Source organism: Homarus americanus, unplaced genomic scaffold (genome assembly GCF_018991925.1).
Source record: "Homarus americanus isolate GMGI-L3 unplaced genomic scaffold, GMGI_Hamer_2.0 scaffold4896, whole genome shotgun sequence".
Taxonomy (NCBI): domain Eukaryota; kingdom Metazoa; phylum Arthropoda; class Malacostraca; order Decapoda; family Nephropidae; genus Homarus; species Homarus americanus.
This window is the reverse complement of record NW_024749657.1, coordinates 7,340,378-7,367,518: the sequence shown is the minus strand read 5'-3', so window position 1 is coordinate 7,367,518 and position 27,141 is coordinate 7,340,378. Positions and strand designations below refer to the sequence as shown.

General features: G+C 38.6%; 3 protein-coding genes across 5 annotated transcripts; all 3 read left to right on the top strand.

The window, feature by feature from the left end:
- The first annotated feature begins 946 nt into the window (after window positions 1-946).
- LOC121853408 (actin-3, muscle-specific-like) lies at window positions 947-3,967 on the top strand. The gene is made up of 2 exons (XM_042347498.1): window positions 947-984; window positions 2,569-3,967. Exon 2 carries the CDS (start codon window positions 2,587-2,589, stop codon window positions 3,718-3,720), a length of 1,134 nt encoding a protein of 377 aa, XP_042203432.1. The 5' UTR covers window positions 947-984; window positions 2,569-2,586; the 3' UTR covers window positions 3,721-3,967.
- Window positions 2,572-27,141, top strand: LOC121853407 (actin-3, muscle-specific-like). Of its 3 annotated transcripts, none has more exons than XM_042347496.1 (2): window positions 2,572-2,616; window positions 25,926-27,141. In XM_042347496.1, the coding sequence occupies exons 1-2, from the start codon at window positions 2,587-2,589 to the stop codon at window positions 27,027-27,029; spliced, it is 1,134 nt and encodes a 377-aa protein (XP_042203430.1). In that variant the 5' UTR covers window positions 2,572-2,586; the 3' UTR covers window positions 27,030-27,141. The 3 variants fall into 3 exon arrangements, with proteins under 3 accessions (XP_042203430.1, XP_042203429.1, XP_042203431.1); XM_042347495.1 differs by lacking the exon at window positions 25,926-27,141 and adding an exon at window positions 17,560-20,624; XM_042347497.1 differs by lacking the exons at window positions 2,572-2,616; window positions 25,926-27,141 and adding exons at window positions 15,673-15,759; window positions 17,515-20,624.
- LOC121853411 (actin-3, muscle-specific-like) lies at window positions 8,414-10,935 on the top strand. Its single transcript, XM_042347505.1, has 2 exons — window positions 8,414-8,475; window positions 9,654-10,935. Exon 2 carries the CDS (start codon window positions 9,667-9,669, stop codon window positions 10,795-10,797), a length of 1,131 nt encoding a protein of 376 aa, XP_042203439.1. The 5' UTR covers window positions 8,414-8,475; window positions 9,654-9,666; the 3' UTR covers window positions 10,798-10,935.

Genomic DNA, 27,141 nt, shown 5'->3' with positions numbered 1-27,141 from the left:
ACAGTATAATATAGTCTCATTTAAGATATCTTGACTACTCCGAGAGCTTGCAAACAACTATTCTCGGCATCATCTGGGGTTTACTGGTTTATTTTCTATATTTATTCATTTAAGTTAGATTGTCAAGTGAAACTGAATCCTTTTTGTTCTATCATACTTCAAAGCCTGAGAGCCTCATCTGATACGGTGTTGAGTGCTTCTCCTAATTAGTGCTCACTTATTCATACCTTAAAAGTCCTTGTATTTCCCCAGTTATGTCAGGTTATGTTGTAAATTTACTTCAGAAAACTGTAGTACTAATACTCTCTCAACTAGTCGATGTAGGACTTCCCTTCACCTTTATCTATTGACTTTATATAATCGATTTTGATGTTTATATTTATTTTCTCCACACATTATTTTTTTTTTCATTTAGTTAAAAAAATTTAGAACTACTTAATTATCTCAGTTATGTAAGTTTACTCTGTGTAGAAAGAAACTAGAACAGTAGTAATATTCAGGTAAGAACGGGAAACATTAAGCTAAGATATTTAGCAATAAAACGAAAATTTAAGAAACAACTTCCTTATTATGGTAAAATCTTAATGAATGTGGCGGCAGCACGGCAGCAGTTTCCTTGTCAACAATAACCTTCACTCCAGGGTTATTTAACATCTTCACGAATATTATCATATGTAGTCATTAATAATATATATAAACACAACCCGTTACAATGATCGCAAAAGTTAATAATTAAGACGTTTATTATTTTTTCCTAAACATTATAGAGGAAATTATAATCTTGGAAGGCAATCAATCCTTTATACCACAGCGTAGGCGGAAACCCTTGGTCAGCAACTCGATACAAGTGCCAAGAAAAAATCCACAATATGTAGGAAGTTAAAACCTTATTTAGTAAGCAGCAGAGGAAGAATAGTATATAAGAGCTAAGGACACACCTCTAGCTCCCAGTGTACTTCAGCTTCAGGATACGTCTAGACCAGTGTACGTGGCTCTCCCCTAGTGTCTTAGTGAGGGTGTTGAGTTAGTGATTTGTTAACCATTATTCCGTATTAGAAACTTGAACTTAGGGCGTCAAAATGATATTACCTAACAGTGACCTCTCAATTGTTAGCTGTTGTTCAAGCCCCTGTAGGGAGTATTGGTAGCACTGATATACGCGGACGATATCTATCTATTTGTCTGTTGAATCGTTAAAGTAAACCTGTAAATCAAATCCACATCACAAAATTTAAACTTAGATTTTGATATTTACGTTAACAGTTCCTCCCCGTCTCTCAATAACAGCACCAAGACGAACATTTATCGTTTCTTGTATAAATCAGAAAACACTCGATTGCACATTAACTTCAATGTTTTTCTCTAAATATTATTAAAGATACTATTTAATAAAATACTGAGAATCCAAATCTTCCATTTTAGCCTTAAAGATAACGATACGTGTATTTCTTAATTAATTTAATTCCACAATTCATCAGCTACTGAAAACCAACTTTTGGCTCAAAGTTTTTAACATATAAAAGATTGGAAACTTTTTAACCGATATTTTCTTTGTATCTCAAACAGAAAATCCTAAAAAATCACATTGATTATATCAGAGAATGTCTCGGTGTTATGGTAATCTGTCCTCAGGGCTATTAACTAGTAAACTCTTCTTCTAACTTAAGTCATAATGGTATCCTATAGCATGAAACTGGTTATGACGTCCTTATTTTAATAGTTAATTAAATAAATGCAGTGTTTCTTCCTCAGATAAGTCAACGACGCGAGTCCCAAGTTCATGCTAATTGCTCTATGGGTAAATTTCGCCGCAACTTAATATAAATGTCATTCCTCGAAAACAAAACATATTTATCTTAAGTTAAGAAAACACTCAGTCATTCGACAATAATTCACCAGTATGTCTAAGAAAAATATTGCGCTTTATCAATAAGGAACACTGCCACAATAATGTTAATGATATGCAGGCGACCTGTTGTGTACTGATCAGCCTGCTCGCCCCACAAGCGAACAGGCCCTGGTTCGATCCCTGGGCAGGGTGACACTATGGGCAAGTTTCTTTACGCCATTTGCCTCTGTCTACCCAGCAGTAATTGGGGACCTGGACGTTAATCGATTTGCGGATCGTATTCCGGGGTAATATTTAGCCAGTGCATTTGACAAGTTGTCCGGTCTTCTCGGACTATTCCTTGACACTGGGTCATGCAACTCGTTAAATTAGGGTGTGGTTGTTATGTTGGCGACAGCTTCTACACCTTAAACAAATTCACACCTAGGTGGCCCCTGGGCCGGCCATCCTCGTTACACGAGGGGCAACCATTATTATTATTATTAATTATATGCCAAATTACGTAGCTATTTTTTAAGTACACATTCTGACATTATGATATATGGTAACTCGATAATCGGTTAGTTTTCGTTCATCATTATCATTATCACGCTTAACTTAGAGTGAAAAAAAAGTAAAAGTCGTAACTGAAACGTGTCATAAGGAAAAAGGAAAATAAGCAACAGCAAAGAGCTCATTCTCATTGTGGTGATTTAACCATAGTTTCTCTATTCTTCCAGACCTAGCACCACTCCACCATGTGTGACGACGAAGACGTGAGTCCCCTGGTTGTGGACAATGGGTCCGGCATGGTCAAGGCTGGCTTCGCCGGCGACGACGCTCCCCGCGCCGTATTCCCCTCCATCGTCGGCCGTCCTCGTCACCAGGGTGTGATGGTCGGTATGGGTCAGAAGGACGCCTACGTCGGTGACGAGGCCCAGAGCAAGAGAGGTATCCTGACTCTCAAGTACCCCATCGAGCACGGCATCATCACCAACTGGGACGACATGGAGAAGATCTGGCATCACTCCTTCTACAACGAACTGCGTATTGCCCCCGAGGAGTCCCCTGTCCTCCTCACTGAGGCTCCCCTCAACCCCAAGGCCAACCGCGAGAAGATGACCCAGATCATGTTCGAAATCTTCAACACCCCTGCCATGTACGTGGCCATCCAGGCCGTGCTGTCCCTGTACGCCTCTGGTCGTACCACTGGTATCGTGCTCGATACTGGTGACGGTGTCACCCACACCGTCCCCATCTACGAAGGTTATTGTCTCCCCCACGCTATCCTTCGTCTTGACCTGGCTGGCCGTGACTTGACTGCCTACCTGATGAAGATCATGACTGAGCGTGGTTATTCCTTCACCACCACGGCTGAGCGAGAAATCGTTCGTGACATCAAGGAGAAACTTTGCTATGTTGCTCTCGACTTCGAGAATGAGATGAACATTGCTGCTGCATCTTCATCCCTTGAGAAGTCCTACGAGCTTCCCGACGGTCAGGTCATCACCATCGGCAACGAACGTTTCCGTTGCCCCGAGTCTCTGTTCCAGCCTTCCTTCCTGGGTATGGAATCTGTTGGTATCCACGAGACCGTCTACAACTCCATCATGAGGTGCGACATTGATATCAGGAAGGACCTGTTCGCCAACAACGTTCTTTCTGGTGGTACCACCATGTACCCTGGTATTGCTGACCGCATGCAGAAGGAAATCACTGCTCTGGCTCCTGCTACCATTAAGATCAAGATCATTGCTCCTCCCGAGCGTAAGTACTCCGTCTGGATCGGTGGCTCCATCCTGGCCTCTCTGTCCACCTTCCAGACCATGTGGATCACCAAGGAGGAGTACGACGAGTCCGGCCCCGGCATTGTCCACCGCAAGTGCTTCTAAATTGTTTCTTCCATTAAAGAGCATCATTGTGACACACAAAATACATTCTTCATATATTGTTATTGCTTATTGAAAACATTCCTGGAATGCAGAAACACATCATGACGATTTCAAAACTTGCATTAGTTGGTTCCATACAATTACAGAAAAAAGCTAATATGACAAAAATTTGCGCTATTCATCAATGCAATTTGTATGGATAATCTCCTGTTTTATTCTAGCTTGATAATAAACCTATTTCACTTTATCTATGTGTTTATATAACTCCTTTAGTTATATAAATTAAGGACAGGTGTCCTTGGTAGTTATCTATCGAGAACTAATATCAAACTCACTCGGTGGCCACCCGGCTTCAGCAGTTGTTGAAGTTTGTCACATGAAGAGAAATAGTGACGTACACAACTTAAAAAAATCAACATTACAGAACATTTCACCACTTAACGATACAATATGAATTTCGAAAAGGTTGTTAATCAAGTACAAAAACAGATTATTCTATTCACAATTATAATATTACACAAAGCTAGAAATAATATACAAAGCCACATTTACATACGAAAATTTACTTAATGCACTATATAACACAGCTGTTCGTCAACCAGCCAAATCAGCTGCAAGTTGACGAGAATTCAACACAAATATCGTCTAATATTATATAAAATGATCGGGAAGTGTTGTGAGGTGCTTAAGTATCATCAGAAAATCCCACTGACTGGTTTTATCTCATCTGCAGTAGGTCAGGAAGTGAAGTAAATGTGCATGTTGCTCCTTTTCTCACTGATAAAGTTAAATATAACATGAAAACCTGCCATATACTACTGAGAATAATTACCAGTAAGTCTTAAACCTTATGGTTATATCAGAGAACCTACTATAAATTATCCAGTTTCGTCTATTGTTGACAAGGTCGTGTGGGCGTTGATTTATACTAATAATTAAACAAAACAAAGTAAATGGATCTGCAGAACACTGAAGATTCTCTACGTACACACACACACACACACCCACTTCGCATTATTTTATCAACTCTCCGCCAGTGACCAAGTTCTACACATCAAATGTCAAAACCAGACTAGTACTTCAGCCACAACCAACTAGAAAGTTAAAAAAAGGTTTGGCAGAGTTTTGCCTTCCTCGGCTCTCATCCCTTCCACCCCCGCACTGGTGGGTGGCGTGCTCACATACTCTTCCTTTATGGTTGTGTTTTAGGTGTTTACAGCATTAAATACCTCCTTTAAAAGCTCTCTCTCTCTTCTTAGGATCGAATTCTTTGTTATGATGACTGGTAAGGTACATTACCCGTCGTATTTTTCTGTATCTTGTTCTTGAAAAAATACTATATAAAACAGTTTTTTATACATAAAGAAAATCAAAACATTAATTTTTCTTCCCGCTGAGGTGAATAATTATGGAAAAAATAACATAATAATGAAACATAAATAAAGACAATAAATCATAGTAATATTATATGTTGACTACAGACTAAGACGATAATATTAAAACCCACTTGTGTTGACAGTACTAAGGATTAACCACATGAGTATAGTAGTGTCAATACCAACATCTGTCATACAGGTTTATTAAAGGAATATAATTAATTTTACCTAATTTTCTAAGGTTTTGGTGATTTTGTCAAGGTGAGACGAAGACCTATTGAACGGTGCTTAATAGCCTTGGCAGTTGAATCACCATAATAAAAAAAAATTCAATAAGGGATGGATGAAGGATGATAATGTCAGTAGATGGATGAAGAATGATAATAGAAGATGGATGAAAGATAAAAAAAACCGGATGGATGAAGTATGATAACAGTAAATGGATGAATAATAATAATAAACATTAGATGGATGAAGGATACTTACAGAGCTAGATGGTGGATGATAAAAGTGACTATAAGGTTATTAGATAGAAGATGGATGATAAACAATAACTTAACAGCCGCGTGATAAAAAAATATGAAAATAATTTAACAAAAGGAAAAAACTCAAAACTGAGAAAAATATTAGGTAAGAAAAATTGAACTAGAGTGAAACAAATGCATCTACTCGTACTGGTATTATATTAAAGTACTACATATTTAAGAGTGTATGCATACCTAGTGCATACCAATGGTGAGAGATCCCAAGGTAACAATATCCCCAACAGGAGAGATTAGTAAATAAATACCTAAATAACGATGAGTATTAACCTAAATAAAACGTCAGTGAAAAACAAGAGAAAAAAGAATTAGAAAAGAAACACAGATGAATTATACGAAGTAGAATGAGAGATAATTTAGTCAGAAATACCTGTAAGAAATAAGAGTTGTCACCTGGGAGTATATAAATGACCATATGAAGGTAGGTGTAAAAGAGAAGGTATAGGGGAATTATGGTGTAGTAAGAATAGGATAAATAACTGACTGGTGTAAGAATAGGGTAAATATCTGACTGGTGTAAGAATAGGGTAAATAACTGACTGGTGTAAGAATAGGGTAAATAACTGACTGGTGTAAGAATAGGGTAAATAACTGACTGGTGTAAGAATAGGGTAAATATCTGACTGGTGTGAGTGAGTGAATGTTTTTCTGCTAATGAAAAACGTCAAGTAACTGAGCAGCACAACAATACAAATGACAAGAATTAAGGAAAACAATATTAAAATGCGTAAATATATGGTGTGAATATGGATCAAAAGTTATAGTCGTCATCATCATCATCATTATTATTTTTTTCATTATTATTGGTATTGTATTATTTTATTATTACTATTTTTTTGTTTTTGTTCTTGTTGATTATAATTAAGATTGCTATTATTGTTTTTGTATTTTTTTATCGTTTTTTTGTGTTAATGTTATCCGTTCTACTCTGTTGTTTTTATTTCTTAATTTTTCTTACATTTCCTCACCTGCCTTTATTTCATACACTAATCCTCACACCTTTACATAATCTCTAATACCTGACTCTATAAGTGAACGAAAATTTCAATTACCAATGCAATACCTCTAAAACCGTATACATAACACATCTATAAATCCACGTAACACATTTTTATCATCTATAACTTGTTGATATACGTATAAGGCATAATTATAGAGATCTGATATATTTAGAATTATTATAAGACTTTTAATTAATGATTCACAATCTCGAAAATCATAGGGTGTTCTTGAGTGATGGTCTGCTTGTGTGCTCGAGTCACCTCCTTCCATCTGCTTGCGACCCGTCATTTCTCCCTCACCTTCCCGACATCACAAACAAATTGAAGGTCGTGTGGCTGGCAGCTTTCCCGAAGAGAGAGACCCTATATCCACACCCACCTAACCACGCCCACCAGTTTCCCCATCCACTCAACCACCAGCACCTACCCACCTATCCACCCACTCACCCACCCACCTACCCACCCTCTCTACGCAATATTTTAGTTTACCGTCCACCTAATCCCGTTTTCTCCAGAGTTCGTTTATTATATCATCGACCCCCTGCTCTTTCCCTTCTCCCCTCCCACTGCCTTAAATCTTCATATACACGTCCAGAAAAATCCGATTCAGAGTTGTAGGGAGCTTGAGGCCATTGTTTATTTATTACAGTATTATAAATCCAAGATGAACTTCATTAATGTATTTGTTGAATCTAAGTTACTCATTGCCGTAGAAAAATAAGCAACTATTTCTATGGATACATTCGTTACCTTCATCAATTTACAGTATTTATGCATGTGTTTGGGATCAGCATACTAGATGTTGTCCTGAATGTCCTGTATGGCCCACCTAAAATGATCCCCTGACTTCGAGTTACTTTATAAATGCATAATGAAAAGATTACAGATACAAATTATTATAAATGAATGGCTAACAGCAACCTTTGAATACAAGTAGAACTAATCCACAAATAAACACTGAGAGAGCTTTAAGAACGATCGTCATATAATCATAACATCGTATCATAACATCACATCCATTAAGGTACATAATTACAGCTGCCTCACTCTTGTCATGGCGTCAGTAACAGAAGGGAGACTATAATATTTTGCTTGTCTATACTTCACCTCCTATAATGTTTATGTATCTTAGTTATTCATATATTTAAGTGATTAGAGATTCTGACAACACACATCTAGTAATTATTCCATTCTTGTATAAACTTATTAGTGAAAATATTTGGTTTGTTACACAGGAGATGTGAGCTACTGTATAAATCTGTTGTCCACATTTCATTCATGTCTACTCTCTGTCTTCTCTTTAATAAGGATAACAAGTCTGGCTCAGCTTACTAAGAATAAATATTATACTAACTGACCAAATATATCCTTTCAGTCATGACTCATTAAGCGTAGCGTCTGGTTATTAACTTTACAGTATGTACTCAGTGATATAATAAAGTTTAAATAGTATAACTGCTATATTATTTTCATTTTATGACATGAATATAAAATTAAATAACATAGATAATATAAATAGAATGTAGTATAATAGCTAGTGATGCTATTTTTATACGGTAACTAAATTGATAGATAATTTCATATTTAAAAGCATCTAATTCTTACCTGCTTTCTATAATTGGGTATAATAGTTTACTTAAGATTTGGCTTGTGCTGTATTTATAAGACAATGACACACACCTGCCGCCCACACAGGTGAGGTGACTATTAAGGAAGACATGTCATGGTAGCAAGAAAATTGAGTTGTGATGGTACGTGGCAGAGTGGAAAGGTATATAAGGGCCTTCCATACACACTAGAGGGTTAGTGTGTTTCTGACCCAGGATAAGCTCACAGGTCTGTACCAAGTGTCTCCCCGCTCTCTCTCTTTGTCACTATTACACCTTTCGGGAGGTTGATTTGTGACAAGAGATAGAGAACTGCTTCTGTTCGTTGTGGTAAATCTCTGCGTATTACTGAAGGTTTTTGTTTGTGAGTTAATAGCGAAGTGTTTTTATACCGTTGATTAAGACTGACTTCACCCTTGAGTACAGTGACCTCGTACTCAAGGTTCATCGCTTTCAAAGAGTTAAGACATCGAACTCAAGGATTAAATCAATGGCCTAATTAAATGTATTCATGAGGCTGGCATCGTTCTCAAAGGGTTCATGAAAAATATTTGAAGAGACGTTACAAATATATGGGTACATCTTGGCAATAACTTCTTCTCATGAATTCACGGGGTTTAAATAACTCTCCCTCTGTAATATTTTTCTTTTCTACAAACCGTCTGCTTGTTTATTTCCCTCCTGTGACGTAAGGCAAACATGAACCTCATTTCCGTATTATTAGATCACTTGTTGTCGCTCTCCATCATCCGTTGTTTAGCTTGAGTTAACGGGTCAAGTGTTGGCACCACAACACCTGAGGCAGTGGGAAGGTGTGTGTGCTGTTATTGTCCATAAATAAACTCATGACTTAAGTAAACTTCGTCTTTGTTATTTCAGTTTAAACGTGTATTTTGAGGGAATATTTCTTATCAGAATCAGAATCTTTGCCGAGTTCTTAAGACAGTCATGCATAAAACTTAATCTCGATTTTTTTTTACTGTAAATGGGTTCCTGCCATTACGTGGGGAAGGGAAGGTGTATCCACAGTGTCTTTATAGGCCTATAGGAGCCATATAGAATTACAATATACTTTTCAACACGACCTTGTTTACATATGATAAGGAATAGTAGAAGATTGAATCATAATTATATAATAGATAATATCTTACAATGAGTACATTTAGACGAACTGTTTAGTACAAGTTATAAATTATTTTGATCAGGGACAGTGTGTGTGTGTGTGTGTGTGTGTGTGTGTGTGTGTGTGTGTGTGTGAGTGTGTGTGTGTGTGTGTGTGTGTCGCAAGGAATTATTGCTGATAAGGATATATACAATCTTATTTAACCTCAAAACAGTAACATTCAATATGTCAACACATATGAGCAAGTTATATTACGTAAAATATAATATATAACGTTTTTACAGACACATCATCACCATGTGTGACGACGAAGCAACAGCTCTGGTTGTGGACAATGGCTCCGGCATGGTCAAAGCTGGCTTCGCCGGCGACGACGCTCCCCGCGCCGTATTCCCCTCCATCGTTGGCCGTCCTCGTCACCAGGGTGTGATGGTCGGTATGGGTCAGAAGGACGCCTACGTCGGTGACGAGGCCCAGAGCAAGAGAGGTATCCTGACTCTCAAGTACCCTATCGAGCACGGCATCATCACCAACTGGGACGACATGGAGAAGATCTGGCATCACTCCTTCTACAACGAACTCCGAGTTGCCCCTGAGGAGTCCCCCGTCCTCCTCACTGAGGCTCCCCTCAACCCCAAGGCGAACCGCGAGAAGATGACCCAGATCATGTTCGAGACCTTCAGCACCCCTGCCATGTACGTGGCCATCCAGGCCGTGCTGTCCCTGTACGCCTCTGGTCGTACCACTGGTATCGTGCTCGATACTGGTGACGGTGTCACCCACACCGTCCCCATCTACGAAGGTTATTGTCTCCCCCACGCTATCCTTCGTCTTGACCTGGCTGGCCGTGACTTGACTGCCTACCTCATGAAGATCATGACTGAGCGTGGCTACTCCTTCACCACCACGGCTGAGCGAGAAATCGTTCGTGACATCAAGGAGAAACTTTGCTATGTTGCCCTCGACTTTGAGAATGAGATGAATTTGGCTGCAGCTTCCTCATCCCTCGAAAAGTCCTACGAACTTCCCGACGGTCAGGTCATCACAATCGGCAACGAACGTTTCCGTTGCCCCGAGTCTCTGTTCCAGCCTTCCTTCGTGGGTATGGAATCTGTTGGTATCCACGAGACCGTCTACAACTCCATCATGAGGTGCGACATTGATATCAGGAAGGACTTGTTCGCCAACAACGTTCTTTCTGGTGGTACCACCATGTACCCTGGTATTGCTGACCGCATGCAGAAGGAAATCACTGCTCTGGCTCCCTCCACCATCAAGATCAAGATCATTGCTCCTCCCGAGCGTAAGTACTCCGTCTGGATCGGTGGTTCCATCCTGGCCTCTCTGTCCACCTTCCAGGCCATGTGGATCACCAAGGAGGAGTACGACGAGTCCGGCCCCGGCATTGTCCACCGCAAGTGCTTCTAAGAAGATTATCATCCAGTATGCGTTATTAGCATATGTCTTCAAAACCAAGAGGTCAAGACTCTTATGTATTCAAATTTACATTTAATTTTCATAATATTCCATCACTATCAACTGAGAATATACTATTTTGGCATAATATGAAATTGTTTCTTGATACCTATTTATTAAATAACGAGTTTCCTATAAAATATTATTTAAGATCCGATGAATGTTGTGTAGACAAACATCGTGTGTTTACATTATACAGGGATATAATATGAAAAAGAGCAGTAATAATTGTATTTACTTTATTTCGCGTTATCTTCCTCTACTAGAATAATTAATGTAACCAAACGATTGCTTAACTATATTAGGTTTAGTTATATTAGGTCAGTAATAATTGTATACGGCCATCTTCTGGTAAACACAAACATGAATTAAAAAAAAAGAGCTAAAATTATTATCTTTAGTTAATCATTATATCTAATTTGCATCACAAACTCAACCTATGAAGTTTTTATGGTGTGACCAACAAAGTAATGTCTGTTGGCTGCATTGATTTCCATATTCGAAATTATTCATTCTCATAAATCTCTCTCTCTCTCTCTCTCTCTCTCTCTCTCTCTCTCTCTCTCTCTCTCGTTGCTGCTCTATTGCCCTACGTTTCTACAGTTAGTTAAAGGCTAGTACTGTATAACTCGGCAGTACTACACAATAGAGATGCCACTATCCTCATCTGTTGATAGTAAGTGACTGTAAATGAAGGAGCAAAGTGTTGTCACCTGATAGAGAGAGTGCGTCATGCTAAATCTGTTCACAACCATCTCACCTAAACTATGTCATCTGGTGCATGAAGCCGAGAATGTTGCCACCTGCTGCACATAATAACTGGTGTTCGAAAATAAATCCAATTTGTTATCACTCGTAAGAATTTTTGAATATTTTTAGAAACATTTTCCCTCTTATGTCAGTGGTTAGCCGGAATAAGGACCAAACATCGGTTATCTTTTTATTGTCAATCATTAGTTATCATCGTGTTTTGTTATCTTTTATATGCCGTTCTCGCTTTACCTGCCGAAGATGACAATACAAACAGACTTTGCTATATAAACTGATATACGGGTAAATACCACAACAGTGTAATTACCAGCATTCCCCGTTATCGAATCACAATCCCTTTCGTCCCCATTAGTATAAGCAAGATAGTTTTTTTCTCATTTGCATAAGTAATGACTTGGAAGGTGTTTTGAAGCCTAAATTATATATAATATAATCATGATACCACCAAACTATTGTAATAAATCAATATACCTGATTATTACGAGGAAGCTTACCTTAGACAATCGCAAGAGACTAGACATCGTAATTCTCTCTCTCTCTCTCTCTCTCTCTCTCTCTCTCTCTCTCTCTCTCTCCACTTACTACTAATACATCTCTCTGGTTGACAGTAATGGGTACTCCTAAGGCTGCCAACTATAATATGCTTTCAGACACACACTTAACTCGTCTTTATCGACCTTTCACTGACTGTATTTTCTTCCTGACTATTAATGGATGACAAGGTTAGTTAAGTGCCTTTATATAAACATTCATTCATTTCTAAATTAAAGGCGCCGATATTCCTTCGTATGTGACTAAGTTAGGTTAGGTTAGATTTGGTTAATTCTAAGATATGTTTAGTTTTCCATATCTAGGTTAAAGCACTAGCTTTTATGTATGTATGTATGTATGTATGTATGTATGTATGTATGTATGCATGTATGTATGTATGTATGGTATGTATGTATGTATGTATGTATGTATGTATGTATGTATGTATGTATGTATGTATGTATGTATGTATGTATGTATGTGTGTAATGTGAGTGGTGTGTTTGCTTTCAGGTTGAGGGATTGCAATTCATATATGTGACAAAGTTAAGTAATTTTTGCAAGTATTTCTCTCAATATTTTGGTTAAGTTGAAGACTATCATGCTACCGTTACTACACTGAAGTTACTACAACATGTGAGTTTTATATTTAAGTATTTAATTGTACTTATACTTATATATAAAATGTTTTAATCTAATTCTGTCAAGAGTGAGTGTTTGGTAAATTGTTCTTCCTTATTATTTATAGACGCCATAATCAGAGTATGTGCGTGTGTGTGTGTGTGTGTGTGTATGTGTGTGTGTGTGTGTGTGTGTGTGTGTGTGTGTGTGTGTGCGTGTGGTGTGTCAGACTCACGCGACCTCGTAATGCTGTCAGGCGAAATACGGACGAAATCATGAGGTTCAGGTCACCCACTCCGCCCACCTACACTGGCTCCCCTGCCAATGCCCATGTATGGGAAGGTCGTCTTGGCCCTTTACCTATACCTCCCACCACCCCTTCTCTCTCTCTCTACCCCCCCCTCTTTACCCCTCCCCTTTTTCTCTCTCTATCCTCATACCTTTTCATATTCGCTCTACTTCCCTTTACATCTCTCTCTCTCTCTCTCTCCATCCTGTCTAATATCCATCATTTCCTCCATTATACCTCTTCATCCATCATCCATCTCTCCCTCCCTTCATATTCTTCTCTCTTCATCCCTCCCTTCATCTTCTTTTCCCTCCTACCTACCTTCTTCTCTCCCTCCTTCACACCCACCTTCTTCCCTCCCTCCCTTCACCATCACCTATGTTTATAAACTGATCCCCCGAACACTGAAGCTATTTATGACGCTGCCGCCACTAATTACTGACCAGAGTAAACACACCTTCATGATTCACCAAATATTCTCTAACAGTGTAGTCAAGTAGATTACATAAACACGATAATGTAACATGAAACTATAATGGTAGAATGATGTGTTGTGTGTAATATAATGATTAAGTTCTAAAAATACATGATTCGTAATTAATTTTTAGTTTGTTTACCTTTAGGCCTATGTATGGTTTGTTTACCTTTAGGCCTATGTATGGTTTGTTTACCTTTAGGCCTATGTATGTTTTGTTTACCTTTAGGCCTATGTATGTTTTGTTTACCTTTAGGCCAATGTATGTTTTGTTTACCTTTTGGCCTATGTATATTTTGTTTACCTTTAGGCCTATTTATGTTTTGTTTACCTTTAGGCCAATGTATGTTTTGTTTACCTTTAGGCCTACGTATGTTTTGTTTAACTTTAGGCCTATGTATGTTTTGTTTACCTTTATGCCTATTTATGTTTTGCTTACCTTTAGGCCTATTTATGTTTTGTTTACCTTTAGGCCTATGTATGTTTTGTTTACCTTAGGCCTATGTATGTTTTGTTTACCTTTAGGCCTATGTATGCTTTGTTTACCTTTAGGCCTATTTATGTTTTGTTTACCTTTAGGCCTATGTATGTTTTGTTTACTTTAGGCCTATGTATGTTTTTTTACCTTTAGGCCTATGTATGCTTTGTTTACCTTTAGGCCTATTTATGTTTTGTTTACCTTTAGGCCTATGTATGTTTTGTTTAACTTTAGGCCTATGTATGTTTTGTTTACCTTTATGCCTATTTATGTTTTGCTTACCTTTAGGCCTATTTATGTTTTGTTTACCTTTAGGCCTATGTATGTTTTGTTTACCTTAGGCCTATGTATGTTTTGTTTACCTTTAGGCCTATGTATGCTTTGTTTACCTTTAGGCCTATTTATGTTTTGTTTACCTTTAGGCCTATGTATGTTTTGTTTACTTTAGGCCTATGTATGTTTTTTTACCTTTAGGCCTATGTATGCTTTGTTTACCTTTAGGCCTATTTATGTTTTGTTTACCTTTAGGCCTATGTATGTTTTGTTTATCTTTAGGCCTATATATGTTTTGTTAATATGATACTTTTTAGAATGTTGAAAATAAAAAGATTTCTTTTTCAGTCTGTTGTCTAGTGTAAAAATACCGAGATAGTGAACGATACGCAAAGACTCGTTCACTTAAAACAACTAAATACTTTGAAAACAGCAAAAACTTCTATCAAAAAATGTCTACAATCGAAGCTCCTTTTGTGAGTGAGGTGCAAGAGGTCTGTGAGTTTGTTGATCTGGGAATATTATTATTGATATTAAAATTTGATTATTCCGAACTATGATCAGTATCTTTCATCAAACATATGTACGGTGACAGTGTACCATGGGTGTTGACACAATAATAATAATAATAATAATAATAATAATAATAATAATAATAATAATAATAATAATAATAATAACCATTTGTTCATTAATTGGTGACTATGGATACAAATGATGAACACTGCAGGTTTATCCATTCTCGAGTCCTGCTTCTGACACACAGCTCTTAAGTACAGACGACAGTGACCTACTGGGCGGGTGTCAGTAATGATTGTAATACAGAACCGAAAATCAACAGCTAACTTAGATACGACATGGAGGCTGGATAGTTGGGATTCTATACTACCTCTAATATCCTTGATCTTTCGTCTATTTTATCAAGTCATTTTGCTTTTGTTGGTGTTGAGATAAAATTAATGATACAGGTGAGTTTTTCATTATAATGGAAGTACAGAATATAACTCCCACCATTAACCAACACACAATGCTTCACTAACACTGTACGGACTTACGTGGGTATGGAAGTGTTCCCCTAATTCCATCTAAAACCAAAATATTTGTTTAAGGGTCATAAATAATCTCGCTGCCAATCTCAGGTGTATTTATCTATCCATCTGTCAGTAATTCACAATTGCCACCTCTTCTCTCCCTGAATACGGGGATTATGAGAAAGTTTCTTCCATTAATGACGAACGTTTGCCAACTGGATCTAAAATACACCTCCCCTTACCTCTGAACGTATGGTCGACCTTCTTTGATATTCTGAACCATAAGTGACTCGGTGAGCCTTTGGTCCACCACCTGCCAGCTTAATGAGTCAACTGTACACCTCCTACGACTTATTGCCGAAGGTGAAAGGTGGAGGGTATATAAAGGGCTTCAGGCACACACCTCCCCTCAGTGTACTTCAGACTCAGGATACGTCGAGACCTGTGTGCGTACTTGTGTGGTATTTGTGTGTGTGTTAAATCTGTCCAGTGTTGTTACAGAAGCGTTATACATTGATAGTGTGGGAGCAGCGACTAGTTGTAATTCATAAGATGGATTTCATTATATCATCCGTCATATATTGGAGACAACAGAGCATTAAAACTACAGTAATTAATTATAGATATCGCCTATCATAGAAAACGAGTTATAATTAGATGATAGGCGGTTATACCTTCGATTTTTTTTTAAGTAATTTATCCAAATAATCCTTCACAAGTGATACAAGATCTCTTAGGGAAGAATAATGTTTTGATAACTTTTTACTCCTAAAGCCACTGTAAACGAACGTAGTCTACTTGTTGAGAGCCATTACACCCTTCCTCCACCACACCCCGCAACCACACACCGCCACACCACCCTCCCACCCCTCCCCTCCACACCTCACACCTCTCCCTCACCTCCCCTCTCCAGGCTATTCGACCTTCACACAGGATACATACAACTAAATAATTTGCTGTGGTTAACAAGTCAAGATTGCTATCGTATAACATAAATCTTGGTTTATAAAATCTCCAGAAATATTTTTAAACTCAATTAGATGTTTTTATTATTAATATTTTTTTTTAAGAATCAATAATATTTAATCATGGATACGATAACAAGATGTCTCTGCCAGATATTTTTTTTTTTAACTATATCCAACATTAAGATTTTTAATTCCCTAACTTGATCGATCTACAGTAACTTCACTCAGGGGAAAAGAAGGAAGCCAACTTTCCCTCTCAAATCGGATAAGAATGTAAACAGTAATGCTGATAGTGACTACAATATTGATGTTGATGTTATATGAAAAAAAATATTTCTTTTTTCTTTTAACAAATTCTCAAGGTTATCGTTTAATGCCCAATAACATTATATACAATTTATTTCAAAGTTAATATATATTTCATTAACATTCATCACACGGACAAATAAAAGCGAACACTAGTAATTTGAATCAAGAACTTATAATAAAACCGAAGCACAGAATATTTATCTTTGCTTTCAAACATTTTCAAACTTAGCACCGGGAATCTAGGAACAGACTCACACTAGTACTGGACACAACTATCGCTTAATTCATTGTTATTTATACTCACTATAGTAAAAGTTGTGTTCAATGATATTCCCCATGCAACTCAAAGCCCTAAGCTGGTATACTTTCCGTCGTTTAACAAGCACCAGTGTCAGCCATAAGCCGTCAGCACCCTTCAGGCTGTTGCTTCCTGAGTGTTCATGTCTATCCTTCCATCTCTTCCATCTTTTACTTTGTTTTGGTCTCTATCTCACTGTTCACCGTGGTGGTTTCTTTCAGTCGTTTTACCAATCTTTAACGTCCCATTCATTAAGTTGATATGTCTCACCTCCTGATTCAAAGGTTTACCACCAAACGGCAGCTGTTATTCCATACTGTAAATTAGCATCACTTAATCTGAATTACCAGAGTCCCCCAAGGGTGTATTGAAGCTATTACCATTTGCCACATAAACATAATTGAATACTGAAAAGTAAGATTCATTAAGCTCCAAAGTTTTAACAAATATTTTGCAATGTATTTTATTAAATGAAGATTAGCCACTTGGTGAAATAATTCTGACATTTCTAGAAAGCCAAGGGAAAAGGACAAATCCAGACAAAGTTTTAAGGATATTGACTTTCCTTCTATATAATATGTACCCAGTTTTGTGGTGTTTCTAACACATTTTTTTGGTAAATGCAGGCTGACTAAAACACCATCATGTGTGACGACGAAGCAACAGCTCTGGTTGTGGACAATGGCTCCGGCATGGTCAAGGCTGGCTTCGCCGGCGACGACGCTCCCCGCGCCGTATTCCCCTCCATCGTCGGCCGTCCTCGTCACCAGGGTGTGATGGTCGGTATGGGTCAGAAGGACGCCTACGTCGGTGACGAGGCCCAGAGCAAGAGAGGTATCCTGACTCTCAAGTACCCCATCGAGCACGGCATCATCACCAACTGGGACGACATGGAGAAGATCTGGCATCACTCCTTCTACAACGAACTGCGTGTTGCCCCTGAGGAGTCCCCCGTCCTCCTCACTGAGGCTCCCCTCAACCCCAAGGCTAACCGCGAGAAGATGACCCAGATCATGTTTGAGACCTTCAACACCCCTGCCATGTACGTGGCCATCCAGGCCGTGCTGTCCCTGTACGCCTCTGGTCGTACCACTGGTATCGTGCTCGATACCGGTGACGGTGTCACCCACACTGTCCCCATCTACGAAGGTTATTGTCTCCCCCACGCTATCCTTCGTCTTGACCTGGCTGGCCGTGACTTGACTGCCTACCTGATGAAGATCATGACTGAGCGTGGTTACTCCTTCACCACCACGGCTGAGCGAGAAATCGTTCGTGACATCAAGGAGAAACTTTGCTATGTTGCCCTCGACTTTGAGAACGAGATGAATTTGGCTGCAGCTTCATCCTCACTCGAGAAGTCCTACGAACTTCCCGACGGTCAGGTCATCACCATCGGCAACGAACGTTTCCGTTGCCCCGAGTCTCTGTTCCAGCCTTCCTTCTTGGGTATGGAATCTGTTGGTATCCACGAGACCGTCTACAACTCCATCATGAGGTGCGACATTGATATCAGGAAGGACCTGTTCGCCAACAACGTTCTTTCTGGTGGTACCACCATGTACCCTGGTATTGCTGACCGCATGCAAAAGGAAATCACTGCTCTGGCTCCCTCCACCATCAAGATCAAGATCATTGCTCCTCCCGAGCGTAAGTACTCCGTCTGGATCGGTGGCTCCATCCTGGCCTCTCTGTCCACTTTCCAGGCCATGTGGATCACCAAGGAGGAGTACGACGAGTCCGGCCCCGGCATTGTCCACCGCAAGTGCTTCTAAGAAGTGCATCATCGTGTTCCCTAAAGCAATATATATTTTTGTGACAACACCATTTCATATATCTTTTGCATTGGTTACATGGGATTTGAATCTAACTTGAGATGTCAACATTCTTTAACGATAAGCGGTAATGTACTCCTCTCTTCTCATCCACTGCTATTCTCTTCATCTATTATTTTCATTTTTCAGCATCTACTATACGACAAAATATATTGATATGATATATAAAATAATGTTTCATTCAAGCCTTTTTAACTTATATATTTAACTTCATGGAGCGATGGTTTCCAACCCCAAGAATATCTAAATTATTATGATTTTATGAAATTCTAAGATAATTTGTTAACAAAATAAGTATAACATTTACCTTAAACATACAAAACCCAACGAAGGTCGAATCATTCTCCTAACAACCAACAGATCGTAATTTTGCGATGATGTACAATGATTTACAAAACCAATAGTGCAATTTTAATATATCTTTAATTCTGAAAATCGATTTATCTCTCTGTTCATCTACTATCTGGCAATATATATCTCTCTCAACCTATACACGTATCTATTTATATAGTTCCCGCCTGGATTAGAATCTACAGTAAGCTTCACGTCAGAATTCTTCATGACAGTCACCCCGCGTCTGCTGAAACCTCCCAGTACATTACCTCAGCTAAGTCACGATCATACCACTGTGTTTTCAATCAATAATCGTAACATCTAATGGCTCACATAATCATGGCATATAAAACACCACCATAGAAGTGATATTTCAGAGGTGATTCTCTGAGGTTCCAAGAATTCTAGATCTTAAGCAAAAAATTCCATCTTAAGCTTTAGTGACGTTTGCTATATGTTACCGACGAGCACTATCTGACGGTGAAATAGCCAGACGTAACATTAAAGTAAGAAGACCCTTTCCTTCACTTGATGCTCACGAAGGACTTGACTCACTGTTCGTCAGATCATCTACGTGTTTCCCTCGTTGTATATTTTTGCCATTATTTTTTTTTTTTCGTTCTATATGAAGGAACCTCAAAAATCATACACAAACAACGTTATTATATCTATTATGGTGAGTAAATGAGAGTACTTCATACATCTTTATATCCACGAGAACATAAACAACTGAAATTTTAATAGGAAATAGTCTGTAATTTCTAATTTTGTAGTTTTTAAAATATTAACGAAAATATCGATTTTTTATTTCTGTAACGATGAAATTATCTTTATACATTAACTTTAACACAAATACAAATAGATTCATCCAATGTCTCATCCATTATGGGGTAAATATTGACTATACGAAGTTGCTTATAAGGATGTGTAATGATTTGTACATCAATTCCTAGTTCTTGTAGCGTTTAACATTACGACCGTTAATGCCACAACATCAACAAACATAATTTCGGACTTGTGGTTACTCTCACCCTTGGTACAACACTAAGGCAAAGGGTAAACACTATACGTGAACTGACTCCATCGGCAGTAATATATCTTCAATGTTGAGAGAGAGTCTATGAAGTTGACTGGCAGCCAATCATAACTTGCTTTGATTAAGATAACCAATCGGTGTAAAGTTTTGTTGTGAGTGAAATCAATAATGGCCTTTACTCACTATGTACACAAGATGGTGAGGGATGATTAGATTCATTGATTCTAGATAATGTTTGTGTAGTTATGATCGTTCTGAAATCCCTGTACCTGTACCTCGACCTGGTTCTGTACCTATACCTGTAATCTGTTCTGTATTGTACCTGTATATGTACCTGGTCTTGCATACTTACCTGTAACTAAAATTTATATAGGCTCCAACACTCGGAATGTCTCTTTATACCTGTTACCTGTATTAATACCCGTAATTTCACCTGTAGAAGTAAGTAACTGCTAAATATACCTGTACCTAACACCTGTTCTGGCTGTCTCTGATTCAACACGCGTAAAATTAATAAATTACTCATATCTAATACGCTTCCTTCCTCTCCTCTAACTATTTTATCCCTATCTGGTTCAGAATAGCAAATACTTAAGGCATGAAGTGAGAAGCCGGGGCTGACAGATCAACTGTTTACAATACTGTCCCACAAAACTCCCAGGAACCATGACTCGTTTTATCACCTCCTCTACCTCCGCCATCCGTGCTTCTGCTGCCAATGCCCAAGTAGGGTAATGACGCCTTGGTCCATAGCCCGCCCACCTACCCTCCCGCGCTATTTCTAGGGTTGCTGACCGAGAGAGAGAGAGAGAGAGAGAGAGAGAGAGAGCATACAGAATAATCAATGACAAGGAAAGGGAGAGACAGAAAGCATTCTCACTTCTATATATTGATAAAAAAGTCACTAATAATATTGCTAAATATGCTGTTATATTAATAATAATAACAACAACAACAACCATTAAAATAACAACAACAACAACAATAAAAATAACAACAACAATAAAAATAACAACAATAATAATAATAAAAATAATAATAATAATAATATCAATAAGATCATTTTCTTAAAACACACAGCATTGAATAAGGGTTTTACACAATGAACAAAGATAATACACAGATCTATACTAACACACTATATATCAAAAGTGATTACAATACTCTTTTTCATCTTTAAGGAAGGCGAGCTGGTTAATAACTACAGGATGGTGATGTATGTATCCGTAATGCTAAACGTTTGATCATTAATAACAATGACAGATTATTGTAATTTCTTAAACATTTTCTTTTCTTCTCAATGCCAATTTTCTGGGTGTTTTCCGACATTTTTGACAATTTTAGGGGATTTCAGGGGATTTTTGACATTTCAGGGTATTTTATGCAATATTGAGCCTTTTGGGGACTTTCGGTGGTATTTTGAGAGATTTGGAGCATTTTAAGAATTTCGGGATATTTTATGAAATCCGGGGCATTTTGAGAATATCGAGGCAGATTTCCAAATATTATTCAACCCTCATTCTGGTCCCTATAAATATGCGAATACAGGTTTACAGTATACTCTATGTAAATATTGTCACAGCGCAGTTGAATTCGTCCTTTAGAACGTTTCTGTGACGGCAAAAATGAAATTATTACAAAATAACACTTGACTTTCATGACAGCTATTACACCGAGTTCTGAATAGTGTGAATACGTTAAAAAAAAATTACAGTCAATAAATAAAATAACCTAATGATTCGAAACAATGGAACGGATCACAATGGATTAAAGATTTGAAACGAAGATGAAAGGGTTTGAATACTATGCTCGTAGGATTTAGGATGATGTATAAGGATTTCGATCATTGGTCAGATAAATGATTCTCAGATAATTCATATCAGTGATAAATAAAGGATCAGAACAGTGTGTAAATGAAAGGCTCGGAGTGGTACAGAAAGGGTTCGTGGTAGTTATATTTTTGAAAGAATTTACGCCCGCAGTATTCAGGGATTAGTTTCACACACACACACACACACACACACGTACGTACTTAAATGCGGGTCAAGACACTCACTAGACAGACGTTTCACTATTGATGGTGAGTAACAGTAAGTGAAGAGTAATGACTGACGGATGGTGAGTAACGGGTGAACATAATCGGGTAATGAGTAATAGCTGGTGAGTAACGGTTGATGAGTGACAGCTGGTGAGTAACGGTTGACGAATGACGGTTGTTGAGTGACGGTTGTTGAGTGACGGTTGGCGAGTGACAGTTGATGAGTAACGGTTGACGAATGACGGTTGGTGAGTAACGGTTGGTGAGTGACAGTTGATGAGTAATGCTTGTTGAGTGACGGTTGGTGAGTGACAGTTGGCGAGTGACGGTTGAACAGCAAGGATGAGTTAAAGCTGGTAATTACTGTTTTAGTGAGGTGGTTATCACATGTCTGAGCTTATAGATGAAAAAAAAAATCCAATAGGGATGAAATTTCCCTCAGGCGAAAAAAAAAAATCAGTTTGTCAGTTAGGAAAGGTAATTAATGGGACGAAGACCACAGACAAAATTAATACTTACTTGAAGTTATTTTTTTATTAATAACTCATGAAATTCAGATACATAAAATAAAAATACGATTAAGTGTGTAGTCGCGTATCTTGTTGACAATTCCTTCTATGCACTTTCATGGTCTCTTTTTTGTTCTACCATTAAAGAACCATTAAATAATTGACTAGTTATAAACATTTACGACCATAAAACATCTTCTGATTGACTCACACACTTACAGTACAAACATTAGCTTGACCCGAACATATCAAACACACACACACACACATGCACAGCACACACCTGCTGTATTACCTAAACACCTATAAATACAATCACCTGCCACATGACACATAGATCTCCTCATTGCCAGAGCCATTTTGTTCAACATGTTCAAAGCGATCACAGATTCGCTCCATTTACAACCTTCTTAATGGCAGGAAGTTGAGTCATTAATAAAATGGTAGATTATTTAGAAACTTGGCCGTTACATAAGCAAGCATACCTCCTCAAAACTCCACTAAGGATGTCTGAGAGAACGTGGGTCCTAAAGGCGGTGTTATACTAAGCCTTCAGTACACAAGAAGGCAGTGTGATATAAGTTCTGAGCTCGACAGCCACCATTTTCCCAATTGTAAAGTTAGATACGCATTTACAGGAGGGTAATGAACCAGCGACCCCGAGGATAGGAGGCGAGTTGCGTCCACTCGGCCACCACTTCCTCAAGGATATCGAAGAAATTAAGACAAATAATTTTTTTCTTTAAAATGTCAATAATAGTGTGACACAGCTAAAGAAAATGGTTTTATTATTTATATGTAGCTAGATTTTGTAGGTTATATGTGCATTTTATAGTCAAATCTAAAGTCACTGTTCTATTACGATACTAGACCTACCTTCTACTGATCTCAATATGACTTATACTTAAAAATAACGTTTCTGAATCCAAGTAGATAGACACGAGGCATCTTCGGCAGTAGCAACCCATGTATTATCATTCAACATTCAGAATCCCCAAAAGATCATCAGGAATGTCAGTTTCAGTATATATTTTACATTGATCCTCAAGATGTGAAAGTATCCAAACGCATAACTTAACCCTATATGTGCATTCAATCTGTTTCATAACCATTTCAACCAAGAGTAACAGAGTACAGAGCCTTGATTACAACCCCAGATTGCTAAACAGTCGACCATCTGTTTACGTCAATAGTTACATCTCAAACACCCAGCCTGTGATATGACCCCCTTCAAATAACATTAAATTGTGATTATAAAGGGAAAGTGTATTCTATTATGTATTCATGCAAAAAACCATGGTCGCAACGCTAGGACGAGGAATCTTTCTTTACCTTTGACAGATGTTTGTCAGCTCATCTTGAAGCAATATCTCCTTGGCACTAAACTCAGGATGTCGCACCCAAACACGGAATGAAAGGGAGAAGTTGGCTGATAGGCTAATCCAGGACGCACCTACGGAGCTCGAGTGTCAGAAGTTATATATCTTGTTCTATCTTTCTCGTTTATCAGTCAGTGTTGAGCCTCCCCAGACGCTATTATTCAAGAAGATATGACCTCAACCTCGGTAATGAAGTAGACCTAACAGCGCTCTCTTCTGTCTGCACCCAACCACCTGCCAGCATAATGAGACAACTGTAACCTTTACAACTTATTGCGGAAGCTCAAGGTGGGTATATATATGGGTCTTCAGGCTCCCTGCTGCTCTTAGTGTACTTCAGACTCAGGATACGTTAGGACCTGTGTGCGTAATTCCCCGGTAGTATAGTGCATAGTCTGGTGAAGTGAAGCTTATATGAAAAATAACTTTCTCATTACAACGGATTTTATCATAGGTCTTACTGGCATAGACTTGAATATCGTCATACAATTACGCCTATAGTGAAAATTTAACTTAATTAGAGGGAATTATTACGTAATTATTGATTCTTGAGGCAAAAGATTAATTATAACAGATCCATCCCGAAATATTCTCTGGATATGATTGATTTATCGTTTCTCTCACAGTCAACATAATGACTCAGATAATCAAGAAGAGATTTCCTCCTGTCAGCCCCCAAAATCTTAGAAATCAATACCCTAAACGATTATACTTAACCTATCCTTATTAATTTATCTATCAACAGTTTGACGTCAATTCAGATCACTCAACGAGGAGGTAGATTCTCTCGCTAAATATACATACGTGTGATAGAGTGGAGTCAGGTTGGGCGGACGATTCATACCCATAGTTTTCAGTCATCCCTTGGCTGGCTGGCACATGGTCTGGTGCAGCTGATTTAGGGTAATACACTCAGCCCCTATAAATCCTGTTACGTAGTTTATATCTTTAGAAGAATGCATAGTGCACACTCCTCTTTCCAAGGGTGACATACAGACTATTTCTTGAAGGTAGTATTATTTTTATTAGGTTAAAATTCCGATATGGATATTGTCTTCTGAATATAAATTTATAAAGAGAAATCGTATGATATTTCAAATTCGACTGGATTTTGTGTGTTGTGGATTGGCATTCAAGTAATGGCTACAATTCATTACTTGTAAAAGAAGATCGAATTCATGCAATTTGCTGATATTTGATTTTATATTAACACTGTATACGACAAAAGTCCCTGAATTTCTTTATGCTGCTGCTAGTGTGTCGAGTACTATGAAAGTAAATACTAGTAGTTCTAGTACTCTGGGTGAGTAGCGTTAGTGTTCCTACTGTAAAGGAACAAGACACTAATATGACTTAACTCACTGGTGCCATCCTATACTAAACACTAATAACTAAAAAGGAAGATTTACCATATTTCAAGGACGGCTCCTCGAAACCTTATATCAGGCGGAATATCAACTTGATTTATTAACTTTCTATTTTCCAAAATGCACAAAATATTCATACAAATCTTGTTTCATAGTATTAAGTTGATCAACCTGCTAGTGATAATGAAGTAAATAAGAATTGATCGGAGATGCAACAGGAAAATAACCGTTGTAGAAGCATAACACATTAAAATAAAAGCCATTTGTTTGATATAGTGTTGATACAACTCTCTTAATTAACATAAAATTGATCAAATGAAACAAAATTATTATAACAGTAACATGGCCATTCTCCATAACTGTTGTATTCTGTTTTATAAAATATAAGACAACATCAGCAGACATCACTCAAAACACGACCATCATTTTCAATAATATCTAAAATTCCCAGAAGTTCACGTCAGGTTGTTATCCATATTTTTATTTTTCAGACTGCCATCTTAAATCACCATCATGTGTGACGACGACGCAACAGCTCTGGTTGTGGACAATGGCTCCGGCATGGTCAAGGCTGGCTTCGCCGGTGACGACGCTCCCCGCGCCGTATTCCCCTCCATCGTCGGCCGTCCTCGTCACCAGGGTGTGATGGTCGGTATGGGTCAGAAGGACGCCTACGTCGGTGACGAGGCCCAGAGCAAGCGAGGTATCCTGACTCTCAAGTACCCCATCGAGCACGGCATCATCACCAACTGGGACGACATGGAGAAGATCTGGCATCACTCCTTCTACAACGAACTACGTATTGCCCCCGAGGAGTCCCCTGTCCTCCTCACTGAGGCTCCCCTCAACCCCAAGGCCAACCGTGAGAAGATGACCCAGATCATGTTTGAGACCTTCAACACCCCTGCCATGTACGTGGCCATCCAGGCCGTGCTGTCCCTGTACGCCTCTGGTCGTACCACTGGTATCGTGCTCGATACTGGTGACGGTGTCACCCACACCGTCCCCATCTACGAAGGTTATTGTCTCCCCCACGCTATCCTTCGTCTTGACCTGGCTGGCCGTGACTTGACTGCCTACCTCATGAAAATCATGACTGAACGTGGCTACTCCTTCACCACCACGGCTGAGCGAGAAATCGTTCGTGACATCAAGGAGAAACTTTGCTATGTCGCCCTCGACTTTGAAAACGAGATGAATTTAGCAGCTGCATCTTCCTCTGTTGAGAAGTCCTACGAGCTTCCCGACGGTCAGGTCATCACCATCGGCAACGAACGTTTCCGTTGCCCCGAGTCTCTGTTCCAGCCTTCCTTCCTGGGTATGGAATCTGTTGGTATCCACGAGACCGTCTACAACTCCATCATGAGGTGCGACATTGATATCAGGAAGGACCTGTTCGCCAACAACGTCATGTCTGGTGGTACCACCATGTACCCTGGTATTGCTGACCGCATGCAGAAGGAAATCACTGCTCTGGCTCCCTCCACCATCAAGATCAAGATCATTGCTCCTCCCGAGCGTAAGTACTCCGTCTGGATCGGTGGCTCCATCCTGGCCTCTCTGTCCACCTTCCAAGCCATGTGGATCACCAAGGAGGAGTACGACGAGTCCGGCCCCGGCATTGTCCACCGCAAGTGCTTCTAAATCGTCAGAATTTATATTTGATTTTTTTATTAAGGGCATTTATTATTTTTTTTGATACTTGTACAAATTCTATGACAATGAATATAGGAATATTAATAAAGACTTTATTTTA